This window comes from Cetorhinus maximus, chromosome 11, assembly GCF_964194155.1.
Source record: "Cetorhinus maximus chromosome 11, sCetMax3.hap1.1, whole genome shotgun sequence".
Classification (NCBI taxonomy): domain Eukaryota; kingdom Metazoa; phylum Chordata; class Chondrichthyes; order Lamniformes; family Cetorhinidae; genus Cetorhinus; species Cetorhinus maximus.
Window position 1 is genome coordinate 38,138,668 of NC_135889.1, and position 12,351 is coordinate 38,151,018.

Consider the following 12,351-nt stretch of genomic DNA (forward strand, 5'->3'; position numbering starts at 1 on the left):
TGCATTGCCAGTGCTTAAGCTCACAAACTTGTTTTACAAATGTGTTTTCCAATGTGCAGCTCATTTACTCCCGCTGCCTCTCTTTTTGTGCACTCCTAGGCCTGCCATGATAATCAGCAACAGAAATCTGGTCCCTTTGTTTCAGCAACAACCATCTCCTGTTCGTGAACCTTACAGTGCATCCCTTCCTCGCAAACACCACCCAGATACACTATTTCCCTTGCCTCTCCCCCAGGAAGCTAATTAGTGGAAAAAAAGGTAAATACAGAGAATGAGTCCCCAGGAGGCACTCAGATGAGTAAGGCTGTAACAACAAGTGTATCAAGAAATGACTGCCCTCCACCACGGAACCATAGGGCAGATATCTCTAGTATCTATCCAGCAGTTATAAGAAGCATGCTTGCAGAAATGAAACATGTCCAACCAGTGAAGACAATATCCCAGAATGTGTTGCAGATGGTGAATCATTTAAATTTGAATCCATTGCTTATCTGCAACTTGTTGATGAATGTGTACACAGTCATGCAATTAACTTGGACCACGTGGCAGCACCAGCATAGAAACCTCTCCAGCAAAGGATCTGTGAACATTTGTAGATTCTGGCAGTTTAGCTATGAGTACTTTCCTAGATTCCTTTAATGCTAGAATAGGGAGGACTACAGGGTTGATTTGATTGGTACCATGCAATCTGATCACTTGTTGATCAGTGACCTAGCAGTTGTGCCCATATTTGTTGATGCTTATTTTCAGAACAGTGTCAGATATATGCATCCCTTCGGCCCCTCAAGTGCGTGTACACATGAGAAAAAACAGCCCACGTTCAGACTGGCCTTGTAGCAGCACAAGGGATGCACCCTATTGTTGGAACTTCAGCTACTAGGCTCCTACTGGAATACACCAGCCAGCCACCTCAGTACTTCCTGCCACTGAAGGAGCAACAAAGAAAGGGAGCTTGAGGTGAAAGGCCGCATACTTGTTGGCACAAAGAAGAAGCATAGTGTTTAAAAAAAATCAGAGTGCAGGAAATTGATCTAACAACAAAATGTGAAGCATTGATGGTTTAGCACAAAAAAGAGAATGCCTATGAGGAGTAGCAAAGGTTTTTCCAAATTATATTAATGAAGAAGTGCTAAATGTCAACATTTGCATGCAACTATAATAACAGGACTGATTTTGCAGTTAGTAAAAGGCCTTCCTGTAAATATTTATTTCTCAATGAAGACCGTAGCCAACTCTTCCTCCTCTTGGACTTTAACCAGCAGTTCTATACAGATGACAAACTTGTGCAACGTACTTAAGTGAGCTTGGCTGGAGCACTCACCCACTGTATTCAGATATCTGAATGTGCTTCAGAATCATCTTGGTGTTCTCAATGATAATCCTAGTGACACCACGAGCTTCATTTGTATTTAGGTCCTTGGGTTCTGATTTGGCATCAGTTGCTATTGCAGGGTTCTTATTCATCCAGCAGCCATCTAAACACCTGACTGACCTGTTCTGGCAAGAGCACATAGGACAGCATAGGTCACATCTGTGGTACTTGCATTAGGGAAAATGCAGTCACCCTGTAAAAATGTGCAAGGGTCTGTAGGATGGATGAGTTGGGTTGTTCCTAATAACAAGACATCTGTTACCTGCTTGACAGTCAAGGCCTGATATTGCAAATGTACTGATTCTGTCCGAAGGAAATTCGTGGTATAGACATTCAGTTGCACCTTGAATTTTACTGCTACTGTTGGTGTGCTGAAGGCTTGGGCAAGCAGATCTGTTATTGTCTGACGAGGGAACTGCAGCCTTCTCAAATGTTGCTAAATTGTGAAACTTGTAGACGCGTGTGGGTGTCTGTGATTGAGTGCAAGGTGCCACCTGCATTCTTCATAGGGTCATAGAAATTACCCTGCTAATCTTCATGTTCTTCTCCTAAGAGGCAAAGATCCCAAGTGGAACACCATAGTCTCTAATGGTGAATTTATGAACATATGCAGACCCAAGTGCAATGTTGAACATCGCTCAGTAAGGTTGAGGTGCAAAAGATTTAATTGTGCAACAATATCTTAACACTGAAGGTGTTTGGTGGCTTTACCAGCATTTCCGAGTTTCTATCTATCTGCAGTATCTTGATTTTTGAAATGGGCCTCTGCCATTAGCGTATAAAGCCCTCAACAGTTTATCATTTCCTAATTTTTACCCAGTTTTGGTGTTGCAAGTTGCCCACAATCCAGGTGGAAAATTGTTTTAACTGATTAGGATTTGGCACAGACCTTCCAACTACATTTTCCTTCATTCTCCCCAAATTTGCCACAAAATTGCCACATGAGGAAACTTTAGGGCTAGATCTCCTCTATCTATATTCCTGTAACAGTTTCTGTGTCTCATTCTTAATTATTTCTGTACTATGTATCCCTTTTTCACTATATGACTGTCACATATTTCCGTTGCTTCCTCCGTTTCTGTATGTGGTTTTTTTCTCACTCTTTGCTTCCATCCATATGCTTTTGTCTATGTCTTCCAGTTCAAATGTCTTTCTCACTTCCTTGCTCTCTCTGATTATTTTTCCTTTCACCTTCGAAAGAGACCTAAAGTCAACATCTTGCCCCCGACCCTCTGACAGCTGCAGAAATGCTCCCATGAGGTTCTAAAGTAGGGAGTGAGGGTATCTGTATCTTGGGGCTCAAATTGAGAGGGAGCAGCAAGGCTTTATTTTCCCCTTTGTTTGGAATTGCTTCAATTTGTGCCAATGGAAAGGAAAACTGCCTGTGGCTAGAAAAGAGATCAGGTTTGGAGCTGGAAAAGTGTGAGGGATTGGGGCTAGGTTCTGGGAGTGTAAAGGCATGAGAAATGAGCCGTGATTCATTTTATTCATGTAGGGCAGATAGTATGAAGCTCCCTGGTAACCATTCGATAATTAATAGGCACCTGCTATATGACTAAATTAGATTGCTAGAAAAAAGTTTTCTTAAGATGGCAATTAAATGTTTTGTTTGCAAATAAAACCTTCTGTAACTGGTTACTGAATAAATGTACGAAATGTAAGCTTTACAATGTATTTCCTTGTTCTATTCCTATCCTGGGCAGGAACTATCGCAGAAAGCTAAAGCACATTTTAAATATGCTACGACCAACATGTATAAGGAATGTACTTGAAACTATATTCAAGCTAGCTACTCGATTTTTATCAATTGTTCAAAAGAACATGTGACTTGCTGTTCTGAGTGAGATACCACATTAGATAATAGATTTGCTATCACTGGACTTCGTGGCAGTTTGAAGTTAATTTATATGTGGAGGTTGGATACATAAGCAAGATGTTAAATTACCTGTTACAGGTATAATCTCAATCATTTCAAAGTAATTCAACCGCTACATTCACAGTCCTCATGTATCCCGCCCTCAATTTTTTTTTCCCACTGTTTGGAATTTGTGTTTGTGTTGTAAAGGTAATTTTAAAGTCAACCTCTTCTGCCTCCTTTGTATTATCAGAAGGATGCGCTTCATCATCCTAAACCCAGTTAAATACATGACCCAAATAGCTTTTAAATGCCACCAGATTTTTTTTTTGAAAGGACTGTCATGTGTTTTTCTTTAGTGCCAAAGTATTTTTCTGAGGAAATCGAGCTACATTCAATCAGAAGAGGTTATTCTAACATGGTATATACCTATGTATGAAGAAGTATCCTTCTTTGCTAAAGCATTTATGGTGGAAGCAATGTAGTGTTAACCATTAGAAGGTGATTGAAAGTGTCAGTTTCAGGGAAGTCTTTATGTTACAACTAAAATTATTTTTCCCTGGTAGAATGACAGTGGAGTGGATCCTACGTCATAATGTGATATTCTTAAAATTGTGACATGCTCTAAAACATAATATTTGAAGGATTTACATCCCAATTCCACTGAGCTCATTGGAAACCCATTTTATATTTTCCATCCTCCTATCAAAGATGGAGATTGTCCTGAAGCTAAATTAGTTTTATATACGCTGCTGTTAATCTTTGCAAACAGTTTTGCACTGTCATCCTAGCAATAGGCTGCTGTTACCAGTCAAGAAATATGTTCTCCAAAGTACTTGAAAGTGATTTGCAATGTGTGTGAAGAGGTATTTAAAGCTAAAGGCAGATTATTCACCACTAGCAATCGCTGTTTTCCAAATGAAGTTCTCCACAGTTATTATACTGCACACCTTCAAGAATCTTCTGGGACTGATAGCCTGTGTAACTTTAATTGAGTACAATACCTTCCGAAAGAGAAAAATCTGTAGAATGCCATCTTGAGTCATCAGAAAAGTCCAATGCAAGAATGTTCTCAAAACCACATCCACATTGAGATGGTCCTTTTATTCTCGATGTCAGAAAAGCTTTATTTGAGGAATAAGAGCCAAAGTTCCTCTAGTGACACACCTTCTTTAAATCTATTGTGTATTACTGTCATTTTATTTGCCAATGATAGCATTGTTGAGTACAGTTCAATTAAAAATATTTCACTACAGAATGTCTGCAGGAAATAAAGGCAGAATGAATACAATCGAAGAGGGCAAAGTAGAGCGCATACCTCTGCCATCTTGTGTTAACTCTGTTTTTACAATTACGCAGATCTTCCTTGAGACTTTCCCCTGCCTGGCTGATGCTCTCTAACAATAAAGCTGAAAATGAAATATTTTTTTAAGTGCATCCATCTCGTTGAGGAAGGCTTCAGGCCAATTCACATCCAACAACCTGCTCTGAAAATTATGCTCACATTTTGATAGCTGTGACAAATTCCACTACAGCAGCTGAGACAATCCACAACATTCTAAATTAAACAGACCATAACATTCTAAAAGAAAATGTCCATTTTCCCTATCTCCCTATGTTAAAGGATCCTTTAAAAAAAATTCCAGGATCCAGATCCTCATCTTCGCCAAAACTATTCAGTTCTTCCTTTGCCCATACCCTATCTGTGCACGACATTTAGTTGCAATCCGTCCATTAGTTTTTGGGACATAATGCTTACAGACTGACGAACAAAACGGGTGAAAACATTATCTCCGCCCACTTTCAGTGGCAGAAGTAATAACATAATTATGGCTGACTAATGTTCTTCAATTTATAACAGAATGATAATAGGTTTTATAAAGAGATGTTTTCCAAATTCATGTTAAAATGTATTTTTTGGTTACTTTTTGTTATTTCTTGTAGATAAAGTTATTAAGTTCTATTCTACTTTGCATATTATATCATTCTTTCATACAGCAATGTTAAAATATAAAGATGGTGTTATTTCTTACATGACAGTTATGTTGTGCATTTACATCTTTATCTTTCAGGCAGAAAAGTTGAATTATAAAGATAAAAAGCTGAACATTGGTCCAGCCATAAGAAAACAACAAGTGGGGATTCCACGTACGTATATAATTTTCCCCATTGTTGGTGACTAAAACAGAAAAAAAAATAGAATTTCATTGCTGGAGTCATGAAAATCTTGTTCCATCAACCTACCCCTAAAAAATGGGCAAGACAGCAGGGAGAATCTACTTCTGAAGTTATGTTGGTTTTTCAGGCGGGTGGGAGTGGAAGATTTGGTATAGCTGTTGCTGTTTTAAGGAATAGTTTAGACAGCTCTCTGTTTTAATTGCAACCTCATGCAAAATGTAATTAGCAGTCTACTAATGAAATCTCACTGACAAAACCATGTGTTTGCTTGATATTTTTGGTTAGTTATTAATTAGACAAAAAACTTATTTTTAAAAAATATTTTAAAGAAAAAATAAATATATTTTGCTCATTTCAATTTTGCTTTTCCTACCATATGTGTGTAGAGTTTTATATTTTGCATTCTTTACATCTCCCACTGCTATTCCCTTTGCTCTTGCACCGTGAAGCCTTGAGTCATTTAATTTCTCCTGCCCTCCACCCTATCACAGTCTTTTCCTTTTGTTCTTTTGCTCACCCTCCTTTTACTTGCTCAAAAACTATTGCATTTCTAACTTTTTCCAGTTCTGATGAAAGGTCACAGTGTTAACTCTGTTTCTTTCTCCACAAATGTTGCCTGACCTACTGAGTATTTCCAGCATTTTTTGTTTTTGATTGGACACAGACCACCACCCCAACATAACCTTACCCCGGTGATACAAAGATTGGATTACCCTGATTATCCAAATGCCCTTGCCCCTTCCATTTTTCCCTTTTGTTGTGACCCCACATCCTTTTCCCCATCTCTTCCCGTTCCCTTTCTACTCTTCTCACCTCCCCCTTCCACTAGTCTCTTCCTACTCCTTTCCCCTTTACAATCTTCTTCACCTTCCTCCACTACACAGTTCTCCTTTAGTTTTACCCTCTCTCCTTTCTTCCTCTCTCATCTGACTTCTTGTCCCTTCAACTTTGGTTTAATTATCCCTCCATCCTCTAATTCTGCCAAACCTGACCATTGTCCTTGGTCTTAACTTCCTTCTGCCTTGCCACAGGAGATCAGCTAGTAAATAATGGACAGAAATTGCTGCAATGGCAGATTGACAACGAACAAAGTTAATTGGATTTTTATGCTCACTAGTAACATCACCCAATTTTCACCACAAATTGCTGGATTGTTGACCTGAAAATAGTGCAGCAATGTCAAAGTCACAGCTGGGATCTTGTGTGTGTGCTAAGTGGCTTATCTCTTTGATCAATGAAAGAAAAGGATACAGAAAGAAATATGGCGAACAGTGGAAAAGGAAAAAGGGTGAATTTGAGTCAAATTAAAGAGAGACAGAAAAAATAGGTAAAGAAATAATGGATCAAGTGAAAGAGGAAAAGATATGAAAAGAGAGAACTCCGCGTCATGTTAGGAGCATACATCACAACATTGACAAGGTCCTCTACAATATTAATTATGAGCTCTCAATGGCTGCGGCTAATTCAGAATAACTTTGTAAGGTTATTAGGTAAAGCAGAGTGCAAAATAGTCTTAACAATTTTCCTGCATGAGAATTGAAACTTATCGGGCATCTTTTTCACTTTGCAAATTTCAGGACTTCAATTAATGGCAAATGCTGTTAGTGTATCATTATAATGACATGATCGCCCAGCAATTTCTGGCCCAATATGTAAGCACAGAGAAGTAGTACCAGTGGAATAATGTGACATCATCTCAGACAAATAATGGGCAGAATAATTAAAGGACAAAGTAACAAAATACCTGTGATTACCTAAGCAAGAGATATCAAGAAAATGGGAGAGGTGGAAAACATGGGGTTCAGTTATGAAATTGAAACAGCCTTGACATTGAAATAGAAAGTGCTGACAAAGCACAAATGGAACCTTGAGCCCTGGAAAAGCGAAGAATCAGATCACAAATCAGGAGTGTGATGGAATACCCTCCGTTTGCCTGGAGGAGTGCAACTCCAACAACAACACTCAAGAAGCTTGACACCATCCAGGACAAAGCAGCCCTTTTTTTTTAATTCACTCAAGGTGTTATGAGCCCACCCCCTCTCTTCCCCCCCACCCCCCCCAAAAGATGAGATTCCCCAAAGTTGTTGATCCAGGAAAGACCCCTCAATTTACCACTGTTTGGCTGGGACACCCCCAAAATTGTTATGCTCTGGATGAGGAGGGATGAGCTAGCTCCCTGTCTTTATTCAGTGCGCACCACCCCCCCCCCCCCCCCCCCCTCCCCCGGCCCTTCTATTGGCTGCGACAAGATTTAATCTAAAAAGGACCCTCTTTGTGGATACCTTTTTCCCCAGACCCAGTTGTTCTGGTTTTGAAGGAGCCGATTAGATCAGACTTTTTTGAGTTAAAGGTAAGAGTTTAACTCTAAAGCTAGTAGTTTATTAACTACTAAAGGCAAGAAAGGATAAAACACATGTATATGTCACATGCAGTCATTCAGGTTAAAAGCAAAAATTTATCTTGAAATAAGTGAATTATGTATATGTATATCAAAAAAGGTATACGAACAGCCCTTGACTTGTGGGGAGTTGGTGATTGCACATTGTAGCTGTTGCTATTCGAGATTCCAGTAGAATTGACTCCTGTAGACAAATAGTCGGATTCAAGGTTCTAGTCGAGTTGGCTCTGGCAGATGAATAGTCGGTTTCAGGGTTCCAGTAGAGTTGAATTTGGTAGAGAGAGAGAGAGATCGGGGTACCTGCAAAATGGCGACTTACAGGGGTACTGTGTGTGGCTGTTACTTCTGAGTCAAACTTCCAGCACTCGCGCTCTCAGAGCACCCACCAACAGACAGACACTGGGGCAGCTTTTCAGCTCACTTTTAACCCCTTCTTTGTATAATCCAAGTGGGAAACAAATTCACAAATCTGGACATTGCTCACAGGGTTTCTTGATGAGGTGATACTCATCCCGCATTATGCCCCATTGTCTCTACCGGAGGGAGCAATTAGTTTCTGGATGTCTTTAGAAGTACCTTGTCTGGCAGCAGGGTGGGGTTCCATTACCTCTTAGGGAGTCACCCTGCAGCATTCCAGCCAGTGGCTTGAGTGCATTTTTAAAAAAACTCAGGTCTTATTTTTAAAGCCCAACATTTCCTGACGCAATTCGGTATTTGTCCTTCATTATCATGACTAAGGGATCTGGGCTTTGCTGGCTTGGCCAGTGTTTTCTACTCATTCCTAATTGCCCTTGAGAAGATGGTGAGCTGCCTCCTTGAACCACTGCAACCTGCTGGATTGGCACCCTTTCCATAAACATTCACTCCCTCCACCGCTGACGAACAGTGACAGCAGTGTGTACCATCTATAAGATGCACTGCTGAAACTCACCAAGGCTCCTTAGGCAGCAACTTCCAAACCCATGACCACTACCGTCCAGAAGGAGAAGGGCAACGGATATATGGGAACATCACCTGGAAGTTCTCCTCTAAGCCACTCATCATCCTGACTTGTGAATATTCCGCCGAACATGTCGCCATTTCTTCACTGTTGCTGGGTCAAAATCCTGGAACTCCTTCCGAAAAGCACTGCGGGTGCACAGGGACTGCAGCGGTTCAAGAAGGTAGCTCACCACCACTTTCTCAAGGGCAATTAGGGATGGGCAATAAATGCTGGCCTAGCCAGCAGTGCCCACATCCCGTAAATGATTTTTTAAAAAAGCATAGGGAGGTCTTCCATTGTAATGAGTTTTCACGCGAAGTATTGGGTTGAACTTGGCCTTGGAAATGGGCAAAGGAGCAATTTCTCACTACTGGCCGGAGTGCAGCCAAGCTGCAACTTCCTGCATCTGGCCCAGCGGGTAGGTAATCAATTAGAGCAGTAAAAGTGCCAATTGAGGACACACTCTTCACATGCCGTCTGGATTTTGCTGATGGTGGACAGGCCTCCCCAATCTGGCTCTGACTCTAGATGAAAGCCTGGCAGTGGCAAGACAGGTGGCCAGAGTGGCAGCATCCCAGCATGTTTCCACTGGTCTGCAAGAGCCACAGCCATGGAAGCAGGCCTTCCAGTGGAGGGGTTCCCCTTCCACAGTGACTGCCTTGCAGCTATGCCCAGAGTTTATTTTGTTGATTGTTCAGTTTTTCAGAGGGTGCCTCTATGTTGAAGACCTGCAGCATTGAGAATCAATTAGGAGCCTGCTTCCCAGAACTTTGTTGAGCCAGTCTCACTGCTAGTAAATGCAGGTTCCAGACTCCCATTTGGCCCTGAAGTCTGCAGGAAACTCCAGCAAATTGACTGGTCTCTCCACTGAAGCTGATTAACCTCCTGTGTGTTTTCACCTTTTCTGTGTTCTTGTTTCAGGTTTCCAGTATCTGCATTATTTTGCTTTTTACATTCTGCTGCTGTTTCTTTGGGCTCTTTCAGATGGAAATGTACTTGTTGCGATTGGTTTAATATCTCAGCAGCAAGATTTACATAACTGACATTCTCTGTACTATGATAGAAATGGTTTCCCTTGCAATTTTTCCTCCTACCAGGATAATATTGATGCCACTGCCACTCCAGCATGATGTATAGGATATCTTTGAATAGTTAGAATAATTTTTCCTCAACTCCTTCAAATTTATCATTCAGAACTTAGTTGACTTGTGTATTTTAGAAACTTCAATTGAGTAGGTATTTATTTTTAACTTCTCTGCCTGCTAAATAGGAACAAGTTTAATGCCAGCAGCTGGGACAATGTATTTGACCACTTCAACCGGATATCCTTACACATACCACAATGGAGTGGCTTACTTCCATAGCCCAGAAATCACTTCTGTTCCACAACCTTGGCCTGTGAGTAAATATGTATTTGAATATTTTAGTCTTTGGCTAGTAATGAACTACAAGCCAAAACAAGTACTATCCAGTTTGACATATACTCATTGAATGTTGAAACTGGGACTAGTTCAATCATCCAGTCATGCAGAACTCAGGATGGCATAAGGTTTATATTTCATGTTATCTAATTACACAAAACATTGGGGGGGAAGTAGGAATGATTAGATGAAGGACTGTGAATTTCAGTGATCTTGTCTCTCCCTGATGGTGCTAATTGACAAAAGACCTCTTCATTGGCACTTTAAATGCACTTCTGCTTAAAATTAAGAGTTCAAAAGATTTGCTGTGCTGGATAGCACAAGCGCTTGTTAACTATAAGGCCAGCTGCTGCTACTCTTTAGAGGTGTCAGCTGTGGCTCAGTTCAGAGCACCCTCGCCTTTGAATCAGAGGGTTGTGGGTTCATGTCCCACTCCCGGAAACCAAGAACTGTGATTGTGCTCGAAAGAGATGCAATCTGTGACTGTTGATAACTCGAAAGAGTTTCCAGTGTCAGGCAGACAACGAGCGGTGCTGGAATTTGTGCAGCACGTTTTGCTTCTGTAAATTGCATGTTAGTAAGTATTTCAACCAATAAACAAATGATATTGGTTCAGGAAATTTTGTGATGCATAAAAATAAAAAGGGCAATGTACATAGAGTGCATTTTGGGAAATTGTGTGTTTCCAGTAGATGGTTTTGCATCCTAGAAGGAAAATAGCAAGCATGTGATGTGTAATTTTGCAGGATGAAGTAGAATTTTTCCCTAATGTTTGTGCCATACTATTTAATTAGTTGCACCATACTGGGGAGTATTTGTTCAGCTTACTTTTGTAATGGATACCTTACACAGAGTTGTAAAAGGATGTAAAAGTAAAATGTTGACTATAATAATTTTATATAACATATACTACGTAGGAAATTCTCATGTTAATTACTGCATAATTGTAGCTTTTGTCAATTGAATTATTAAATGATTGAGCCCTTCCAATGAATTTGATTTAAATTGTTGTTATAAGTAAACAGTTAACCAACTCTGAAGTTTTCCACAGCTCCATAAAACAGTGGTATTATTGAAGCTTGTGTTGAATAAAAATTTCCCAATCACCTGTGGGATTGCCACACCGTCTGTAGATTTCAGGTGAAGCAGTGTTCAGAGATGGGAGATAATTGGACTAGGGCATACAAGCATAATTTAGTTACCATTTTAAAATCATGCATACTGCACCCTTATTTTTATACTTTGTTATAGTTAATTAGGAAACCTATATCCATTGATTCAAGTATAGAGATGTCTTTGCACTGGAGACTGAGAAGCTACAATTCAGCACTGGCAAAAGGGTATAATTGTAGTATGACATGTTTACATGGGACTTTCCATTATAAATGTGAATATAGGAATTTATAGCAGATAAGATGACAGGCGTAAGATTTTTAATATACTGGGAATACTCATCTAAAAGTCAAATTTTTGACACCAATATTTAGGCCAAAAGTCATGGGGTCAACTTTTATACAGGTAATATTTTCAAGGAGTTGACAAACATGCTTGATTTGCACCCAAGTAAAATCCAAAAAAGACTAATGAAGCATAGAGTAATTAAAAATGAACCATAATTATCAGTAAGTAATTAATCACAATACAGTGTCATTCTTAATCTGACCACTTTAATAATTAGAATAAATAAAACCCAAAATTTAAGCATATAAATATCTTAAGCATTTATTTGCTGGTACTAATTTTCATTGGTATTTATACATGTACAATGAAATGTAATCATTTACATCTCCAGGATTACACTTTGGTTCTGAACGTTTTGGGCTTTAATCCCTATAAAACTAGGGTCAACTTTTACATGAGGTACATGAAAAATTATATTTTTTAGGCCAAAAATCATGGCGCCGAATTTTACAAGATCAAATTTGATCTGAGTATATATGGTAGTAGCTGATCTTTCAGTGAATTGCACCTATTGAGTTGGAAAATATGAACATTCTCTTTTGCAGCTGTCTTCATATTATTATTTCTATTTCTTTCTCTTTTGTTTCTGCCCTCCTATCTCTTTGTTTCTTTCTCTGTCCTCCTCTCCTGTTTGTCTCTTGGGGTCGATTTTCATGTGTATAGCAAATTCAACAGAGTCATTGA

General features: G+C 39.6%; 1 protein-coding gene across 1 annotated transcript in view; it reads left to right on the top strand.

Annotated features, from left to right (window-relative positions):
- LOC144686981 (protein boule-like) overlaps positions 1 to 12,351 on the top strand; it is a 157,180-nt gene that overhangs the window by 45,308 nt on the left and 99,521 nt on the right. Inside the window, exons 5-6 of the mRNA XM_078552819.1 lie at positions 5,300 to 5,375; positions 10,056 to 10,183. Coding sequence (XP_078408945.1) covers positions 5,300 to 5,375; positions 10,056 to 10,183 — 204 coding nt within the window. The remainder of the gene's footprint in view (positions 1 to 5,299; positions 5,376 to 10,055; positions 10,184 to 12,351) is intronic.